Source organism: Phoenix dactylifera, unplaced genomic scaffold, assembly GCF_009389715.1.
Source record: "Phoenix dactylifera cultivar Barhee BC4 unplaced genomic scaffold, palm_55x_up_171113_PBpolish2nd_filt_p 000484F, whole genome shotgun sequence".
Lineage (NCBI taxonomy): Eukaryota > Viridiplantae > Streptophyta > Magnoliopsida > Arecales > Arecaceae > Phoenix > Phoenix dactylifera.
In genome coordinates, this window is record NW_024067905.1 from 294,878 (window position 1) to 315,771 (window position 20,894).

Below are 20,894 nucleotides of genomic sequence, written 5' to 3' on the forward strand. Positions count from 1 at the left end.
GATGGACCATGACCTCAGGGTCAATTCCCGGCACGTCCGCGGGCGACCAGGCGAAGACGTCAGCATTGTCCCGCAGGAAGCTGACGAGGTGATCCCTCTCGCAGGCGCCAAGGCCGGAGCCGACCTGCACAGTTAGCTCGGAAAAATTTTTCTTGTAGTGGAACTTGAACAAGAAGCTCACCGGGCTCTACTTGCTTCTTCCAAAGGGTGTCCCTCGCATCGAGGGTTTCTATAGGTAGTGAGGGGCCCGTTGGCTGAATCGGCGCCTCGGTTGGTTGCCTTACTCTGTGGGCCGCCATGTAGCATTGCTTGGCAACCAGCTGGTCTCCGAGGACTTCGCCTACTCCTTGGCTGGTGGGGAACCGCATGAGCAAATGGCGGGTTGAAACCATGGCTCGAAGGGCGTTTAGCCCTGGCCGCCCAAGGATGGCGTTGTAGACCGAAGGCAGACGGACCACAAGGAAGTCTGTCCCCACGGTGCTCTCCCGGGGAGCGAGGCCAACTGTGACAAGGAAGCTGGCCTCACCTTCAACTGGGACCGAATCTCCGGTGAACCCAACTAGTGGGGCATTAATTTTCCGGAGATGTCCTTCTGGCAACCCCATTTTTTGGTAGGCATGATAATACAAAACGTTGGCTGAACTTCCATTGTCAACTAGGACACGTTTTACATCAAACCTATTTACAATCATAGAGATGACCACAGCGTCATCGTGTGGGGTCTCGACCCCTTCTAAGTCCTCGTCCGAGAACGAGATGACTTCATCAGTACGCGGGCGCTTTGGGGGTGCTCCCTGGGCGGCTACTCCTGCCGAGGCCCTTCCAATCATATTGATGGTGCCGGCAATAGGCCTGTTGTCGTCCGGATTTTCGGGCGGTACAGCGTTCTCCGTCGGCCTCCTTTCCTCACGTCGGTTCCTCACGAACCGGTTGAGTACTCCCCGACGGATGAGCGCTTCTATCTCGTCTCGGAGCTGGAAGCAATCCTCCGTGTCGTGCCCACGGTCTCGATGGAAGCGACAGTACTTCCTGGGATTACGGGGAACTCCCGTGTCTCGCATAGGAGGCGGGAGTCGGAAGAAGTCCCGACTCTCGATTTCCATTAGGATCTCGGCCCGAGGAGCATTGACAGGTGTGTAGTTCTCGTACCTCCCTTGGTACGTCCGAGGCCGTGGTGGAGACCTCGGTCGAGGAGGGGTCCTCCGCTGAGGTCGTCCCTGCTGCCGGGGCGGGCTCCTCAGTCGGGGGAGATTCTTCTCTCGACGGGGAGATCAGCTCCTTTGTCGGCCGCGTTCCTCGCGGCGTTTCTTCTGTTTCTTTGAGGCGGGCTCAATTGCTCTCCGCCTGGAGGCAACCGCCTCCTCGGCCTTGGCATACTTCCGGGCTCGGGCCAGCATTTCGGTGAAGTCGGCCGGGAAGCTCTTCTCGATGGAGAAGAGGAATCGGTAGGAGCGAACCCCAGTCTTCAGAGCCGACATGGCTATCGACTGGTCTAGCTCGCGAACTTCCCACGTGGCAGCGGTAAAGCGGTCCAGATACTCCTTGAGGGATTTTCCCTCCTTCTGTTTGATGTCCAAGAGGGAGTCTGACGTCCGTCGCTGGCGCCGGCTGGCAGCGAAATTGGTGGCGAACTGCCTGCCGAGTTGCTCAAAGGAGGATACCGTGTTCGGCTTCAGTCCAGAAAACCAAAGCCGAGCGGTCCCTCGAAGAGTCGCTGGGAAGGCCTTGCAGAGTATGGCCTCTGAGGACCCTTGTAGAGCCATAAGGGCTCGGTAGCTCTCCAAATGGTCGAGGGGGTCGGTCATTCCCCTGTAGGGCTCTACTTGAGGCATTTTGAACCTCGCGGGGACCGGCTCATCCTCGATCTGGCAGGAAAAGGGAGACTTGGTAGTAAACTTGAAGTCTCCCTCCTGCCTCGCCTTCTTGCTGTGGAGCGCTGCAATTTGGCGCTCCAAATGATCAACTTTCTTGTCGAGCTCCCCCACCCGTGGGATTGTCGCCGTGGTCTGCGCCGGCTCACGGTGGTCTGGGGCTGACTCAGCCTCAGAAGGTTGGGGTCTTCTGTTGAAATCTTCCCCCGGTAGCTCTCTCTGGGGGGAAGTCCGCTCTTCATTGTCGGCTCTGGAGGAGCCATGCAAATTCTGGCCTGGGAGAACCGGGCCGTTGGGAGGAAATTCCAGCAGGACCTGGGCCTGCGGGGGGAGCGTTGGCAAGGCCTCCTCGCGCCGCAGGCCTTGAACGGCGGCGGCCAGGGCCTGGACTTGATGTACCAGGGCATTAAACTGTTCCGGCTGGACCTGGGAAATCGGGTCAGCCGGAGTAGGCGAATTCTGGACGGAATGTCCAGGACTCTGTGGGGGACGCCGGGAGATGTTGGAGGCTCCCTTGCTTCTCAACTTCATGATCGCTACTCGGGCCCTTCCTCTAGCGCCAACTGTTGCTGGAAATTGGACCCGGGGGTGATCTTCGGTCGAAGAGTGGGAGCGGCAGGTCCTCACAGGGGAGCGGCGAACCGTCGGCGAGCGGCGTCCTCCGTCCGGATGCCTGCAGACAAACCGGTGGCCGGATTTTCCGGCGCCGGCCCTCCGACGCTCAAGTCAGATGGGGGGCAAAGTGTATAAAGAGAAGAAGAACAGTGTTTGTAGAGTGTGGAATTTCCCAACCCCCCTCTGAGGAGCAAAGGCCCCCTTTTATAGGAGGGTCGGTTTACCTGTGATGTGATGGGGTGAGGCCATTGTACGGCTCGGCATGTTGCTCAGATCGGCGCACGATCGGCTAAATTATTGCGTTGATGTCGGAGGTGAGGTCGTCGTACGACCTGAACTGGCACGCAATCGGGCGAATTATTGCATTGGTGTCGGAGGTAAGGCCGAGATCAGAGACTTATCATAGTCGATTGGACTTTGCTGGGCTGACTTGCCGTGGAGAGCTGAGGATCCATAGATGACAGGAGCCATGCGCATTAATTGTGGAGTAAGCCGGAGATCCGCATTAATTGTGGAGTAAGCCGGAGATCCGCATTAACTGTTGAGTGAACTAGAGGTTTGCAGGGGTCATGCGCAATAAATGCTGGGGCAGTGGCAGGATATGGCCTTTGGCCGGACCTCGGAGGGGTATGGCCGTAGTAGGTGGCTGACAAGGGTAGACCTCGGGTGTCAGGAATTTTCCGGGTCGGGGGTTCTGAGGTCGGATGTGTTGAGGTCGGACGTTCCGAGGTCGGACGCCGACTTCGGCTGTCCAGGATCGGCGATTGTGCGACTTCTTAGGGGTACTTGTGTCACTGGGGGAAAAAATCTTATTCCCCCAACAGGTACCATTTGTCAAGTTTTGGATCGGTAACGAAGAACACAGAAGTCATACATAAGTGTCAAGATCTCTCCAATATATATAATTGATTAAGGACTAAATAAATGCCTCATGTGGAAGTGCTGTAGCTATTGCCAGAGAGGTGGAATTAGACATCAAGATTACCTGATACTAGGTGTAAGTACCATCAAAGTTGCACTCCATCCCTATCTTTTAAGAGTCGGTAAAAGCGTAGCTTCATTCAAAGATAAATTAGTTCTAAATTAAATATTAATAGTTTTAAGATATTAGATGCAACAATCAAGGGCCTCACTGGAAAATGCTACAAGATATTATTTGAGTTTTTTTGGCCCTATAAAAATATTCAATATCTTGCTATTGCATAATTAGTATGTGACTGAACACGTACTTGTATGGTTCTTTACAAACTCTTGCTGTCTAAGCCATGATATCCTCGCCAAACTAAGGATTCAATTTCAAAAACAATCATATTGCAAACACAATTATTCTTGATTAAGCTCGGTATCCTTGCAAGTCTAACGATCTAATTTCAGACACAATCATATCTCAAACTTAATTATCTTTGTTTAAATCTTAGCATCCTCGATAGGCTAAGAGTCCAATTTTAAATAAATCATATCTTAAATACCATTATTATAAATTCATTATTAATAATTTCAAAATATTAGATGTAGCGATCTAAAACCTCACTCAAAAAGGCTAGCAAAAAAGAAAAATGTTATTTAAGCACCCCAGCATATGTCTAACATAGAACTAAACACATAATCACATAATATGAATTACTCAAGGACAATTTACAATAATCGCCGATCAACATAGATCTCGGACTGGATTCATTCTAACAGTATTTGTAATGATTTAGGATTTCATTAAAAAAAAAAACTAGTTGAAGAGATGATTTTAGTTTCTTCGCCCCGGATCAGCATCAGGAATTCTTCAATATATAATCGACGTAGGATTACATACTCACTTACACGGTTCCTCTCATTAGATGTGGAAGCACTGCACCTATTCCAGCCCTTCATGACTTGAGACTGGTTTTGGTACAACTTGCTCGAGTTCGGGAACACTGGACAAGCACACCGAAGTCAAGTGTGGTGCGGAGAGAAGTCTTCATAAATATCCCGCGGACTTTGGATTGCGTTGAAGTCGTGTGGTTTGGAAAGGAGTCTTCCTAAGTATCCCACGGACTTTGGATTACGTCGAAGTCATGTATGGTGTGGAAACGAGTCTTCCTAAAAATCCCACGGATTTTGGACTACACGGAAGTCTTCCTACATTTACCAAAAAACAAAGGAGTCTTCCTAAGTATCCCATGGACTTTGGATTACTTCGAAGTCATGTATGGTGTGGAAAGGAGTCTTCGTAAAAATCCCATGGATTTTGGACTGCTCCGAAGTCATGTGTGGTGTGGAAAGAAGCTTGACCTTGTTGGTAATCTTCCACTAACTTTCCAAGATAGAATTCATAGGTCAAGGACCTGAAAAATGCTAGCTAAAATGATATTATTTGAGCTTTTTTTGGCCCTATAAAAATATTTAATATATCGCTAATGCATAATTGGTATGAGATTGAACACGTACTTGTATGGTTCCTCACAAACTCTCATTGTCTAAGCCATGGTATTCTCGCCGGACTACGAATTCAATTTCAAAGACAATCATATCTCAAACACAATTATTCTTGATTAAGTTTGGTATCCCCGCAAGTCTAACGATCCAATTTCAGACACAATCATATCTCAAACATATATAATTACTCTTGTTTAAATCTTAGCATCTTCGCTAGGCTAAGAGTCCAATTTTAAATAAATAATATCTTAAATACTATTATTAAAAAATCATTATTAATAGTTTCAAAATTTTAGATGTAACGATCTAAAACCTCATTCAAAAAGATTAGCAAAAAAAAAAAATGTTATTTAAGCACCCCATCATATATCTGATATAGAACTAAACACATAATGACATACTATGATGGGCTCAAGGATAGTTTACGATAACCACATGGATCTTGGACTGGATTCATTCTAAAAGTATTTATAATGATTTAGGATTTCATCAAAAAAAAAAAAAACTAGTTGAAGAGATGATTTCAGTTTCTTCGCCTGGATCAGTATCTTCTTCAATATATAATAGTTGTAGGATTAAATACTCACTTACACGGTTCCTCTCATTAGGCGGGGAAGCACTGCACCTATTGCAGCCATTCATGACTTCAGACTGGTTTTGGTACAACTTGTCCGAGATCCGGACCACCGAACAAGCACACCGAAGTCATATGTGGTGTGGAGAGAAGTCCTCGTAAATATCGCACGGACTTTGGACTGCTCCGAAGTCATGTGTGGTGGGGAAAGAGCCTTCCTCAGTATCCCACGGACTATTGCCTGCAGCAAGTCTTGTGTGGTGTGGAAATCATCCACTAACTTTCCAAGATAGAATTCAGGGGTCAATTTATTGGCGGGTCATGGAAGGCAATGGAATCTGGTTCAGATAAATAAATATAAGGAGATCCATCAACTCCATCTCACAGCAGCTAAATTCATGGATCTAAAAGGAGCCCAGCTTCTACTTTTGTTGTTTGCTTTTCTGTGCTCTCAAGTGAGAAAACTCAATGGAGATTCAATCCCAGGCTGCATGCTGATTGAAAGGAATGCTCTTCTTGGGTTCAAAGCAGGCCTCAAAGGTCCCACCAACAGGCTATCTTCTTGGGTCGGTGACGACTGCTGCACATGGGAAGGCGTCGCTTGTGACAACCGGACTGGCCACGTTGTCAAGCTAGACCTCCAAAACCCACACCAATTCTCAGACACTGGCGATCTGCTTCTTTACAACAAGTGGTCCTTGGGAGGTGAGTTGAGGCCTTCCTTACTTGGTCTGAAGCACCTGAATTACCTTGACTTGAGCATGAACAACTTTGGAGGACTTCGCATCCCCGAATTCGTGGGCTCATTCCGTCAGCTCAAATATCTTAACCTCTCCAATGCTGGTTTGGGTGGACTGATCCCACCCCAGCTTGGGAATCTATCGAGCCTCCAATATCTTGATCTCTACAATGAACCCTACTCTATGGTTCGTGAATTCAGCATTGATAATGCTATCTGGATTTCTCATCTTTCTTCTCTACGATATCTGAATATGACGGATGCGAAATTCAGAGAAGGTGCTCACTGGCTGCAAGCACTAAACATGCTCCCTTCTATTGTTGAGGTACGCTTATACTTGTGTGGCATCAGCACCATTCCGCTCTCTCTTCCACATGTGAATTTTACTTCACTTTCTGTTCTTGATCTTCGTCATAATGTCATTAATTCGACGATGCCTGGTTGGTTGTTCAACATAAGTAGCCTTGAGTACCTTGATCTCCGCTACAATGATATTTGGGGCATCATTCCGCCTGCAATTAAGAATCTAGCTTCGCTGGAGTTTCTTGCTTTATCCAGTAATCATTTTCTCGAAGGTAAAATCCCGGCTGCACTTGGGGGTCTTTGCAAGCTGCAGTATTTGGGATTTTCATAGATTAATATCAGCAAAAAATTGCATGAATTTGATGAAGTTTTTTCTGGATGCATCAAGAACAGCTTACAGACTCTGGACATGTGCGACGCCCAGCTTAGCGGTTATTTGCCGGAGTGGTTGGGGGACTTCAAAATGCTCAAAGCTCTCGATTTGAGTGATAACTCAATTTCTGGTCCTCTTTCTTCATCAATTGGAAGACTGTCAGCACTTCAAGAATTATCTCTCAGCTCGAACTTTTTGGAGGGTGTCATCTCTGGAGAATACTTTGCCAATTTCACCAAATTGAAATATCTAGATTTGTCAGACAACCAATTAATTCTGAATCTGACGTCTGATTGGATCCGCCCTTTCCAGCTTCAAGGGTTACATATTGGTTCTTGCAAGCTGGGACCACAATTCCCTGCATGGCTCCAGACACAAAAAAATATTTTCGATCTAGACTTGTCTAGCAATGAAATTTCAGGCACTCTGCCAGATTGGTTTTTGAAGTCATTTTCCCAGCATATAAATTATTTGGATATCTCCCACAATGGAATCACTGGCCCTTTGCCAAATTTTTATTCTTCTACTATGTACACACTAGACTTATCAAACAATTCATTTTTAGGAGTGATTCATCCTGGTATTGGCAAAAGTATGCCCAATTTGATATCTCTCTCCCTTTCCACAAATAATTTAAGCGGTGAAATTCCCTTGTCTCTTTGTCAGCCTGACTTTTGGGTTCTTGATCTTTCAAAAAATCACTTGTTGGGTGAGCTCCCTGATTGCTGGAACCACTCTTCCTCTATCATGGTCATGGATTTTTCAAGCAACAATCTATCCGGAAGCATTCCTCCGTCAATCTATCAATTACCATATCTTTACTCGTTGCACTTGAGTAACAATAATCTATCAGGAGAACTCCCATTATCCTTGAAGAGTTGTGTGAAGTTAGAAACTCTTGATCTTGGACATAATGGATTCATTGGTACAATACCTACTTGGATAGGAGAAAGTTTGTTATCCTTGAGTATCCTTCGCTTACGATCAAACAAGCTTGTTAGAAATATTCCTCCTAATCTATCAAGACTAAGTGCTCTTCAAATCCTAGATCTTGCTAATAACAATTTATGAGGAACCATTCCTTCGAGCTTTGGGAACTTCACTGCCATGAAAGTGTTACAGGGGACTAATAGAAACATTTCAAGTTATCCTTATTACAATGAAAATTTGCAAGTGACCATGAAAGGAAGTGACAATGAGTTTTCCAGATTCCTTTTACTTGTGATTGCTATGGACCTTTCAGGCAATAACTTGTCTGGTAAAATTCCAGAAGAACTGGCCAACCTTCTTGGACTGGTGAGCTTAAACTTGTTTGGAAATCATCTGACAGGAGAGATCATAGAAAAGATCGGTGCATTGCAACAGTTGGAGTCACTTGACTTATCAAGAAACAACCTTTATGGTGGAATTCCTTCAAGCATGATTGCTCTAACTTTTTTGAGTTGCTTGAACTTATCATATAACAACCTGTCAGGAAGAGTTCCATCAGGTAATCAGTTTCAGACCTTCACTGATCTGTCTATCTACGCTGGTAATCCTGGCCTTTGTGGGTTCCCATTAGCTCAAAAGTGCAAAGATGACGAGACAAATCAAGGTCCAAATGCTGTTGGAGGGAATGAACAAAAAGATAATGCCATCGATGAAGAAGGATCTGAAATCGAGTGGTTGTATATGAGCATGGGGCTAGGATTCGCGGTTGGTTTATGGGATATTTTTGGTCTATTATTTTTCAACAGAAAATGGAGAGAAGCCTATTTTCGACTTATAGATCAAGCTTATGATATTGTTTACGGGGCCCTAGTAGTGATTTTCAGTAGGTTTAAAGAGCACAATGCTGCAGCATGATTGTTTATGATATGGTCTACATAAACTTTTTTTCTTTTTTCTGTTTTTCTAAAGTGTTTGTAAAAATGTTCAAAATGAATTATCTGTACTCAAACTCTAGTTTTACACATGGAACCTTGTACCTGTACTACTCTAATAAAATAACAAAGTTCAAACTAACACACTTACTTAATCAAGAGAGAATTGCTAATTATGGTTTGAGGGTCAAGTCATATGTCATGCATAAATTATTTGAGCTTAGAGGACTAAACTCATGTGAATGTGCTCTGCGGACCAAACATGAACTTATTTGAGTTTAAAATGGTTTGAGCTCGGAAGATTGCACACATAGGTGCAGGAGACTACACCAAATTTATTTAGTTTGCAAATTAAGGAATTAGAACTTTGCTTATTCTTGATATGTTATAAAGTTGGCTCTATCTCAAAGCTTTGCTCAATCTATGAGCTCACAAGCTTTTCATTTGTTACAGTCACACTATGTGAGTTGTCACATATGATAGGTCATCTTCCAAAAAATAAAATGAAATAGATAGGTTATCTCATTGATTTCGCATGTTGAATGAAGCAACTTTTGAAAATTTCTCTTTTCTTTGTCCATTATTGTAGAATAAATCAAGTAGTATAAAATTATCCCATTGAGATTTTTGGGACAACCTTTTGAGGCTAAACAAATCTCATAGCTTTCAGCATCAATATTCTCATTATGAATTTGTTGATTTAAGAATAAAATTTGGTGCTAATGCACCCTTAAAATTGTAGCTAAGAGACATGGGAAAAAAGAGAGAACTCCATGTTCACAGTAGCATGGGAGAAGATGATCAGGTGTGTCTCCTAGTGTTTGTCTAGCAGTTTCAATACCACAACAAAGTAGGTTGATTTTCCTGCCAAGATGAAAAAAATATGAGAGGCTCGATTATAACTAACTTTTGATTTGTTGGGAAGCCAGGTATGAAAAGTTAATTCCACAACGGACAGTAAAAAAAAAGCTGAAGGGGTTAATATCTTAGTTGGCCAAAAGTTCAACAACTTTTGGGTCAACTAGAGTTTTACCAGTTAAGTCCACTCCCATGGGCAATTGCCTCCCCATGAACCCCTAGCTCCTTGATGAAAATATGCAAGAAATAAAAAAGAAATTTTCCTACCCTTTTTAAGGGTGAGTTTGGGAATTCTTGAGCAGCTCATATCCATACAGAGCCTGCTTCATTATTTTGGGCCAAGATAATGATTTTCTATCTTTCCTGATAGATGTATAGCGAAATAATCTTGTAATGGTGATCTCCAAAATTCTGGAAAAAATTCAGCACTTCATGGGGGTCAAAGCCAGCTGAAAAATAATCTTGTAATGGTGATCTCATCAGCTTCTTTCTCCCACCTAGAGCCAAGGCAATAAAATCAAGAAAAAGGATATTAGCTGAATTTTTATTTTGGCCTGATAATATACAATTCTATAAAAAAAAGTAAAGAAAAGAAAAGAAACTTATGGTTCACATTAAGGTGGACGGAAAAAATGCAACTACTATTGTTTTTAAAAATATGGAAACTTCTTTGACAATAAAATTGGTTTAAATGCTCTAATAACAAAAAAAAAAAATAAGGTTAAGCAGCAAACTTTAATTATACTTTCTTAAGAAAAAACTTGACCCTTAGATTATAGGGGAAAAATTAAAAATCTTCCTTTAACAACCCAGGACCTTACTCAAAAAAGGCCAGTTGGAAGGTGTTATTCAGATTCCTTAGTCCTATATATGTATCCAAGATCTACCCACTGCATAGCCGATGTGGAACTACATATACAGTTGCATGGATCCTCACACAGTTCCTTGTTTGAGCCTTAATATCTTTGTTTGGCTAAGGGTCTATATCTTTTTAAATGTAATCACAAATATTTCAAATCCAATCATGAACATTATGATCAGCTTGTGGTTAACCTAAATGGGCCCATACTGCAATATTTCCTTAGTCCACATAAGCCATGAGTTAGGTTGGGTTTAATACAATTCGTAATAGCTCAGTTCCTCATTCAAAAAGGCTAGCCAAAAGATGTTATTTGAGTTTCTTGACCCTGTATAGATACCCAAGATCTATCCAGTGCATTGTCGATATGGAATTAAACATACACCTGCGCATCTTCTATTACCTCCAAATTAATACCTTTGGTAATGAGAGGTTTGTATGCTTGGCATTGTCACGTAGTAGAAGAGAATTAAGATGAAATGCTTTAAACAAATCTGAGCATGTATCTATAATTATTAACCTCAACCAACAGAAACAAGGTACTATGTAGAAGCTAAGAAAAGAGAAACATATCGATTCCGGGTGTGGAGCTGAGGGCTACTTGGATGGGCCTTCGTCACGTTTGGTGCATTTTACAGGCCAGTTCCATCGTCCCGAAGGGAGACTCGGCCACGGTTATCAGTTGGATATAGGGGGATCATAGGGGTGATGGTTGCGTCGACCCTTTGCTTCGAGATATCTAGGCAATGGTGAAGGATGGAGAGGCCTTCCAGGCCAAGTATGTTTTCCGTAAAGTTAATGGGGCTGCGGATTGGGTGGCTATTTATGTAGCTAGTTACTCGGCTAGCACCCTATGGGCTGGAAATGGAGAGTTGCCCCTGGCACTCTGAGATATTTTGTTTTTTGATTTTATTAGGTGTATCCATACTCATCTGGTAGGATCCACCCATCTTAGCACATACACACACACAAAAAAAAAAAGCAAAATAAGCCCACATACTCCACATCCCTTGAAAATTGCATCAGATATCCACAATATTGAAACAAACGTTCGATCGGAATCCTTGGATACTTCCCTTTTCAAAAAACACTAGAATTAAAAAACTAGATAAACTAAGTTACAAACAACATTAATTGACCTATAAAACTAGATAAACTAAGTTACATTCTACTTTGCAAGGACTTCATTGTAGACTCAGACAATGTATAGATACGGATGAATTCACAAAAAGAGAAAAGTAGTATTCTCTTATTTATACCATCATTTTAGGTGACTTTGTCTATTCTAATTCATGCTCATCCAAGCGTTAGACAACCTCCCAGAACTACTAATTATATGGATCCAAAGGTAAGTTCAAACGTGACTCAAATTTCTTTACATGCATCAAGTATCAAGTATCAAGGTTCTTAGTTTTAGTCTGTGCCAGCCTGCACGCTAGGTGCCAGAATGGGGTTAGGAACAAGTTCTAAATAATTTAAAATTCAAAAAGCCATCAAATAAAGGTCAACTTTCCAAGACAAGAACAAGTTCTAGATTTCTGAGGTTGGGTCAAAATAGTAACTTTTTGGTGCTAGGAAATTTTTCGAATCAAGCTGGCTGATCAGGCTCATGCTAGGCTCTGGTTGAAATTAAGCTCGACCTAGTAATAAAATAATCAGGCTCATTTCAAAGGTAATGCTCAAAAGTAAAATCAAGCCAAGCTTGATTGAACACAGACTCGATCAAGCTTGGCTCAACTACACCCCTATGTCCTGCCTTAAGCAACATCCTATACAGTATTCATCGATCATCGAGCCTACACGCCCACATTTTTTTATTGTATGGGGAGATGTGAGTTAAAATATTGTTTTAATTCATTAACAACTCTTAATATATCAAACTTTTACTTGCCCTGTGCCCATTGCATGTTGGTGAGTGCCATGTGTCAGCATGGCATGCTATGTGTTGTGCTGGCCCCAACACGACGCAACCCATGTCAAGGGCACTTAGTGACTTAAATCATTGGCACAAAGAATGAACATTTGCCTTCTTGATTATTTCTTGAGCTAGATTGGGATGGCTTAGGCCACAATGACTTCAAGAAATTGTTGGCTAGCTTAAAGTATTTCCATTCTTATACTTCAACATTTTCAAGAACGGGTGAGAAGAAGCAATAAGAAAGAGGCGAAAATTAAAAAAAATAAGAGGAGATAAAATACTGAAAATGATACAGTAAAAGAACTAGAGGTGGTTGACTATCATTGTAAACGGCATGAAAAAATTGCAACATAGATTCAATTTTGGTCTCTACAAAATGGAAGATAGTATTCCATAGTTTGTTCCTAAATTGATCTGAGTCATTTACAATGAAAAGAAGACTACATATATGGTTGCACTTCTTTGGCCGCAAAATTAAAATTAAGAAAAAAAAAGAATAGAATTATTAAAATTAAAAAGAGGAAAACTTCTTCACCTTCTAAAATGAACTTCGTTGGTTCTTATACAAGATCTTGTTCTGCCTCGTCCCCTCAAATTTCAAGCTGGTGAGCTCTTTGAGTTTCTGGAGTTTTCTCCACCTCTTCGAGCCACTTGAAGCCTGCGCATGCGGCAAGAGAAAGTTGTGTTACCATCCATGGCAAGAAACAAAACGGAATAAAATAAATCGAAGAGGGCGAGGAGGGACATACCCTTGAAGGCCGCACACTGCATGCGTGCGTGCGCATGTGTGTATGAGAGAGAGAGGAGGGGGTTTCTTGGAAGAAGAGTAGGTCCGATGGAAGGAGACGGGAAGAGAAAGGCATCCAATTCATCCTATCGCCATCAGAGGAACAAGATATCTTTTCCTCTCGGTGTCGTCGCTTTTTCCCTTGGTTCTTCTACTTCATAAATTTATTTTTAGAATTTCCATAAACAAATAACAATGCCGCTACCAATCGCGTTCTCTTCCCTCATCTCCCTCGTCCCACGTTAATACCAAAACAAGCGCAACAGTCCTGTGCGAGACACCACTTTCTCTTATCTATTTTTTATGATAGTAAATAATAGTTGATTATTCTTTACAAATAAATCTTGAAAAGTATTAAATTGATAAATAGTGGCCACAGTTTTTTTTTTAAAAAAGAGGTTTATTGATTTGGATGTCGGCATTGTAAAAGCCTTGGTTTTGTAGCTTTTATCGAATCTGATCATTATAGTTCAATACATTAAACTGGCGATAATTCATCTTGCTCGAGTAGAAACTGATAGTAATTTATATGCTACTGAGCAATAGCTTTTTCTCGGAAGCCCAAATAGGTTAGCACCAGTTTAACTTGTCCATTTTTTGAAAATTGATAGTGAAATAACCCCATATATATTTCTTATAAAAGTTAATATCATTTCAATATATTTTGATTCATGTTGCTTGGATAACAAGAGTAATCACGGTATGGAACTTGATTATATTGTCAAGATTTTCTAAACTATTACATCATTGATCTTTTATCCATAAAACCATACATACTATATTAATGAAAAGTAATAATCAATGTTATCATGGTTCAACTATAGTAACGTTAACCACTAATTGATACAGAATAATCTGTTTAATTATAACTATAAATCTATTATAAAGTTTCAATATTATTAGGTAAATCTATTTTGAAGGTTTATCTAGTTGAGCTCATGTCATAGGTGCCCACCGAGTTAAAGATTAAATTTTATACCTATAATTTTTTATTTATAAATTAAAAATTGTTTCTATAATTGTCAAACCATGGTTGCCTCACTCAAGATGATCCATCAAGTCCTTTCTTATTTTTTAACCTCATTTCCTGATTCTTTGCTAGTTTTTTTCTAAACTTTCCTATCCTGTCTCATGATCCTTATCCTTACAAGTCCTGATTCCACCACATGATGAGAAACGATTTCGACAATATAGCATCTACACTAGATCCATTAACAAAATGCATCACTGACATCACCGGAGCCAAGGAAAGGGCTTTCAGGATGACCTTACCCAACCCTTTTTTTTTTTTTTTTTTGCGCTAAAAACGGGTTTTCAAACAATACGTGTACGAATACACCCAATAAAGTCAAAAAATACTAACTCACGGAGAGCCAGAGGCAGCTCCCCCTCCCCTTACCCAACCCTAATTCTCCATTAAAAAATGACCGAATTTTTGACCATTTAGGGCCACTCATGCGATGAAACGGGACAAACGTCACGGGTCCAACGAGTGTGTGGTGGGGACCAGACGGGGGTTGTGTCTTTAGTGGATTCAACTTTCTCCGTGTGAATCCATAGTGCAACAATCGCTTCGAAATCTGTGTAAATAATGAATGCAGTAATTTGGATTGCTTTTAGAGTTGTGCGTGTTAGCTCAATTTCGCACACAACAAAAGTCGCGGATCCAACGAGCGCGCGGTAGGAACCAGACCGGGGCTAGTAGTCGTGAATCTGTGCATCGCTGGATCATGCAATGATTGCAGAAATTCGAATTGCTTTTAGATCTGTTTATGACGCGATCCAACGGTCAGCATCAGTGTCTCCGTGCAAGTACAGGTTGTATATTTGGCGCGGACCGAAAGATCTTATTAGGTTGATATAGGCCATAACTGAATGGGTCGCCCAATCCACGATTCGAGAAGAAAATCCTGCCCAATCTTATTAGGTTGCCAAAACAGCTCTTAGAGAGAGAAAAACCCTCTTCACTTGTGAAATGATCCACACGGTCCCTCATTCAGCCATTTCATCAAACAGTTGGAAAAACACGCCTTCACCCAAGGCTCCCGACCGCTGCCGACCTTTGAACATCACTGGAGACTCGTTCCGAACTGGCCCCATACTCACCGTTCTGGAGTCATGGTTTTTATAGAGACTTCCTCACCACCGTTGTTCACTACCCTCCCTTCACCAAGCTTGGGGTGGGCGGCACCATTTCCAGCCCTCCAGCTCGGCGTCTCTCTCGCGGCGGCACAACTCCATCACCGCCGCTACTACCTTCTACTCCGCAAATTCCCCTATTCACAGAGTTGAAGATAGAAAATCTAGGGATCATGGGGAGGCAGTACGAATGTCTTTCTCAGATGCCCAGAATCCACTCTTATTGAATCCCCGCTTGAGAAGAAGCTGTTCGCATTGCTCTAGCGCAAGGGCATGGTAGCCAAGACAGAAGGGAGAGGATTTCAAAGACATGGGCTTCATTTTTTTAGCTTCTCATCATCCAAGCCCCATGGCCTGCTGCTTTTACTGGTCTAACACAACCACCTCTGACACAGATATCTACCGCCGAAACTAATGCCCACTTTCACCAAATAAAGAGGCTTTCACTGATAGAAATGGGGTTCATGCTCAACAGGAAATAATAAGAAGGGCAATCCATACGATTCAGATGCATATAAAGCTGCATAGCATAAAAAGCATTGACTATATTGAAGAAGAAAAAAAGTTCCATATCATAATCACAAGGAACTACTACTGGTTCTCATTTTAAAATATAAGTGCTTACCATTTACAATGCACATATACTTAGGATTCCCATCAAGTACTGATAGCAATTATCAAAGTACAATCACAAGCATAAACATTCAAATTTTTGAAAATCAAACAAAAAGGGTCATGAGAGACCCTTAACTCCTTAAGCACCAGGCTAGGTGGCTAGGCCTGCACCCCCATAGCTCGCGGGCCCAAATAATTTATCCGATTCGAGTCGGATTAGGTCGGGTCATAGGTTGGACACTCATAATTGTCTAAATTTCAAATTGGTCGGATCAAATCAAGTCTAAATTTAGAAAATCCAAACCGGGCTCCAAAAAAGAAATATGCCTAATTTTAAAACTTGATCCGGTCCTATGTGTCCTTTAAAATGGGTCAGATTGGATCATGGATCAACCTGGCCCATTTGCAGCTTTATTTAACTCAATAATTTAAGGTCAATACAACAAGAACTGGTTTTAGTTTGGTATGTTCTAGCTTATTCAAAGTTTATGTCAATCATTTTAACATAATTGTCGGTGTTTGTCTTAACAATATCATCTATATTGATTGTCTATTAGTTTTTTTTTTTTTGTGATAATCTATATGAAACCCGAAAGATGAGTTGGTATGTACTTCCATCATTTTGTATATAAAATACAAAATGACATAAACAATTATTATGAGAATATTGAAATATATTATCAAACAAAAAATATTTACTCGCGTATAATTAGTTAAAATATCTAGCATTGATGTCTCCAAAGGAAACATTTTTATAATGAAACAAATGCTGCACATGAAAAATCAAAACTATCAGTCGAAAATAATGCTAAGGACAAAAGATATATTAACATAAAGTAGATGGATGAAAAACCTGGTAAAGGCGAAAAAAAATTTTCAATTTTAAAAAAAGAATTCCCCTCGAAAAAAATAAAAGAAGAAAAAACTAGTGAATACATATTTAAATAAAAAACTAAATAACAAAAGCCTACTCCTGCAAAGATATACTAATGTCTATTTGAAATTAATACAATTAAAGAAACAAATCAATTAAAATCAAGAAACATACTTGTAGTTACAATTTTTAAATAGTTAAATTTTATTTATAATATCTTGCTATTATTAAATAATTGGAAGTACGAAACAAAAGATACCTATTGCTCCATGCTTTGTTAGTCATCTTCTTGGTAAAGTTTTTTTGAAAAGTAATGGATAATTTGTTGGGAAAAAATGGTAAACCTTATCTGAAAACTGGACAGCAGCCACTGCAAGATGGCTTTGTGAGCTCTCATCACTCCCCTAGTCTTTTTTTTTTAAGGAAGTTAATGATAGTTTAACATGCATATGCACATTTATTCATTTGATCATATTGTTCAACCTAATTGTTGATGCATCTCATGATGTCCAAGATGCAAGATCGGTGGCTTCCGAACCGGATAGTTTTCATTTTATATGTTTTGAGTGGCTTTTCTGAGTCATCGTAGCATTGCTCGTCATGTTTGATGTCTTGTTGGCAGTTTGATGACTCAGTGCTGGTGACTCCATTTTGAAGCGCCATGAAATTCTTTTTGTGCTAACAATGCTAGAATAGTGCATTCTTCTTAAGCACTATTTGCAATTAACTAATTGTATTTAACAAAAGGGTGATGAATAATTGTGTCCTTGAGATTATATTAGATTTATGGCTGAAAATTCGAAGATCATGAGTGTGTTTTTATGTTTATAGATCCTACAGCTACCATCAAGAAATATTTTAAGAGATCAATAAATGCTGATGATATGTGCTCTGATTACTCTTAAAGCATAGTTATGTGGGTACTGGGGGGTGATGGATAACAAGCTTCTCAACCTATGATGATATCTTAGTACGCTCCCAACCCGGGCATCGAGTGTATCTCTGCACCATAGCTCCATTCCTCTTCAATGCCACATCTTCACTATAACGTAAAAATTCATTGCCAAAGGGACCTTGCCAACAATAGCCACTCATCTTCATTGCTAGAACTTCCAAATCTTTATTGTGGACGATACAGCATAATCCGAGTGGGGCATAGGAAAGGACATCACAACCAATAAATAACTAATCCAAATTGCGGGAGCACACCTAAATACTATAATTCAGAAGGATTACTAGACTTTATGTGGGTCACTCTAGTCATTATTGAGAGTACTGAATAGGAAGATCTACTATATTGGAAAGCCGAATTATACACCAAACTTCCGGAGATCGTAATATGCCCATACAATGTCCGATTTAATTAGACAATTTTTCGAGCTCTACAACATAGTACCCTCTTTAAAGTTGTGGTGTGTGGATAGATCAATGTTAAATTTCATTGTTTGAAATATTTTGACAAATGTATCTTCTAAACCAAGAAAAATTAGGCAAAGCGACTGCAGATAAAATTGATGTAGAAGTTGAGGTCTACCTCTTGTACATGTTAGTTTTTAAGATTATTTAAACTAGTCATATTTATTTTGGAAAAAATGTGTCCTCTCTTAACTAGTGGAATCCAACTTGAATTGTGGAAGAACAGATTATACTAATATAAATAGAAGTTATGTAACCTAGTTTGTTATTTATTCATGAAATAAAAGAGGATCAAAGCCTTATTTTCACCATATTTTATATTTTTTATTTTTTTTAAAAAAATAGTTGAGTGAGTTGAAGTAATTACTTTCTTCTTCCCCATTAGATCACACCATGTCAAGCTGCTTTGGATATACTAAGACAATATTTAGTGGATATGATAAGTTGCCCCCTCAAAATTAAGAGTTATCTAGCCAAATACAGAAAAACATTCTAAAAATAGCTATATTAGTTTTAAGTGCCAAAAATAAAAAAAGGGAGAGAATGGATAGCTCCATTATACCATTTTGATAGAATAAAATTATTCTATGGAACAAAGGATATTTACCCTCTTCAATTACTAGTTTATCCCTACCCATTTTTTAACTACACCAAAAGGTTGGAGGGCAATTTTGTGATTGTAATAAAATCTTTATTATTACAAAAATTGATGCACTCTTTTATTCTCTCACTCTTTTGTCGAACCAAATAAATATAAAAAAGAGACTTATATATCTCGTGGAATAACTTATCCGATATAGGGATATCTACCAAAACTTATCCCTCTACCAAATATGGATATGGTCGAAGTTGGTTTCGAATTTCTTCCATCACTAAAGCATCTTGACTCAATGGACATCTCCTATTGTAGACTCTTGTCCGAAACGTCAATACCACTTGCCTTGCTTCCTTCTCTATTTTAAGGTCCATCTTTTTAGTATTTCACACTCATGATGCAAGGGTTGGTTGATTGTCTCTCAAAATGTAGGTCGTTTTGTGGTCCTAGACTATCCTTATTGGCAAGAAATGCCTCCACATGCACTCGTACCACTCTTTCAAGCCAAACAACCTCTATTCGACCTCACGTACAATGTTGTTTCGTTACCTTCATGCCAAAGAAACCTCTATTTTTTTTTTTTTTGGCTAATGCGGGTGGATCAGATCGGACGGGACCGGATACACCCAATAAAGTCAAAAAATAGAATACCTCGGAGTGCCAAGGGCAACTCCCCATCGCCAATCCATAAGGTGCCTCCGGAGTGACAAGCTACATACGCAGCTACCCCAATCCGCAGCTCCATTACCTTCACGGTAAATATGCTTAGCTTGAAAGCCCATCCATCCCTCGCCATAACCCAAATGTCACGGAGCAAGGGATGGTCACAACCGCCACGCCTTGGACCCCCCTGGATCCAACTGACAACGGTGGCTGAGTCACCCTCCAGGATAATGGACCTAGCCCGTAAGACACACCGGGCATGGCGAAGGCCTGCCCAGGCTGCTGTCAGCTCCGCACTCGGAACTGAAGTGTCAAATAACTGACTGCCACCGGCAGCCACAACCCTGGCACATGGGTCCCCGGATAACAAAACCCGCGCCTCCCCGCATACCACCATCCAAAACAGACCCATCAAAGTTGACCTTGAGGAAACTCGGGGGTGGAGGCTCCCAGGTGAAAAACACCGTACGAAAGACTGCCGAAGCAGAGTGGGAACCCCAGGTGTCCCGAGCTATCAAGGTCCCTCCAACAGGGATAGTGTAACACAGCTCTGTCGCCTGAACGCGGGCACTCTCGACAACAAATCGCGCGACATGCGTCGTTCGCTGAAGGTGCGAGCATTCCTGGCCAACCAGATCTGGTAGGCAATGCAGGTAGCTCGGACAACCTCTTGATGAAGCACCAGGGACTCCGATCCCTGACGCATGGCCTGTAAGAACAGGTCCCTACATCGCCATACCACCGGTGGGACCCCTGCCAGCCGCCAAGTGCCCCTAGCCCATGTGCACCGAAATAGGGGATGGTCCACCGTCTCGGCCACACCACAAGTCCCACACACCAATGGGATCCTCACACCTCGACCTGCGAGTACAGCTCTCGTAGGGAGACGGTCCCAAGCCACCTTCTAGAGGAACAACGCAACCCTCGGGTGGAGCCCCAATCGCCAGATCCAGGCAAAATCAGGGCCAAGCTCGTAATCCTGCCGAAGGATATGGGAGAGATCGCCCATCCTGACCCTGGATCTGGTCGAGGAACCCCACACACGTACATCTGGTCCGCCACTCCGTGGTAATGGTAGTGAGTGGACCCGCTCCGCCAAATGCTGCCCGAACAAACGGGCCAACTGAATCTCATCCCAGCCAGCCCCCCCGGGGTCATGAGATCACAAACCTGTAGACCCTCCCCAGCCTCGACACTAACCATAGTCGGCCAGAGCCGCAGCGGGAGGCCGTCGACCCATGGGTCTACAGCTACATCGACGCTACGTCCGTCGCCTATCAGCCATCGGGTGTGACTCGACACCAATGGCACGTACGTCGCTATCTCACGCCATAGAAAGGAACATCTCCGCCCTCCTCGGGCCCAGCCCTCCGGGCTTGCCCCCCCATAGCGGATAGTCATAATCCGGCTCCAGAGCCCCT

At 41.9% G+C, this 20,894-nt stretch overlaps 2 protein-coding genes across 2 annotated transcripts; both read left to right on the top strand.

Moving 5' to 3' along the window:
- The first annotated feature begins 5,963 nt into the window (after window positions 1-5,963).
- Window positions 5,964-6,845, top strand: LOC120106177 (receptor-like protein EIX1). The gene has a single exon (XM_039119076.1). The coding sequence runs from the start codon at window positions 5,964-5,966 to the stop codon at window positions 6,843-6,845; it is 882 nt and encodes a 293-aa protein (XP_038975004.1).
- An 870-nt stretch (window positions 6,846-7,715) lies between these two features.
- On the top strand, window positions 7,716-8,806 carry LOC120106184 (receptor-like protein EIX2). The gene has a single exon (XM_039119082.1). The coding sequence runs from the start codon at window positions 7,995-7,997 to the stop codon at window positions 8,730-8,732; it is 738 nt and encodes a 245-aa protein (XP_038975010.1). The 5' UTR covers window positions 7,716-7,994; the 3' UTR covers window positions 8,733-8,806.
- The last annotated feature ends 12,088 nt before the right edge of the window (window positions 8,807-20,894 follow it).

Coding starts and splice junctions, on each gene's coding strand:
- LOC120106177 (XM_039119076.1), top strand. CDS start 5,964: ATGCTGATTGAAAGGAATGCTCTTCTTGGGTTCAAAGCAGGCCTCAAA.
- LOC120106184 (XM_039119082.1), top strand. CDS start 7,995: ATGAAAGTGTTACAGGGGACTAATAGAAACATTTCAAGTTATCCTTAT.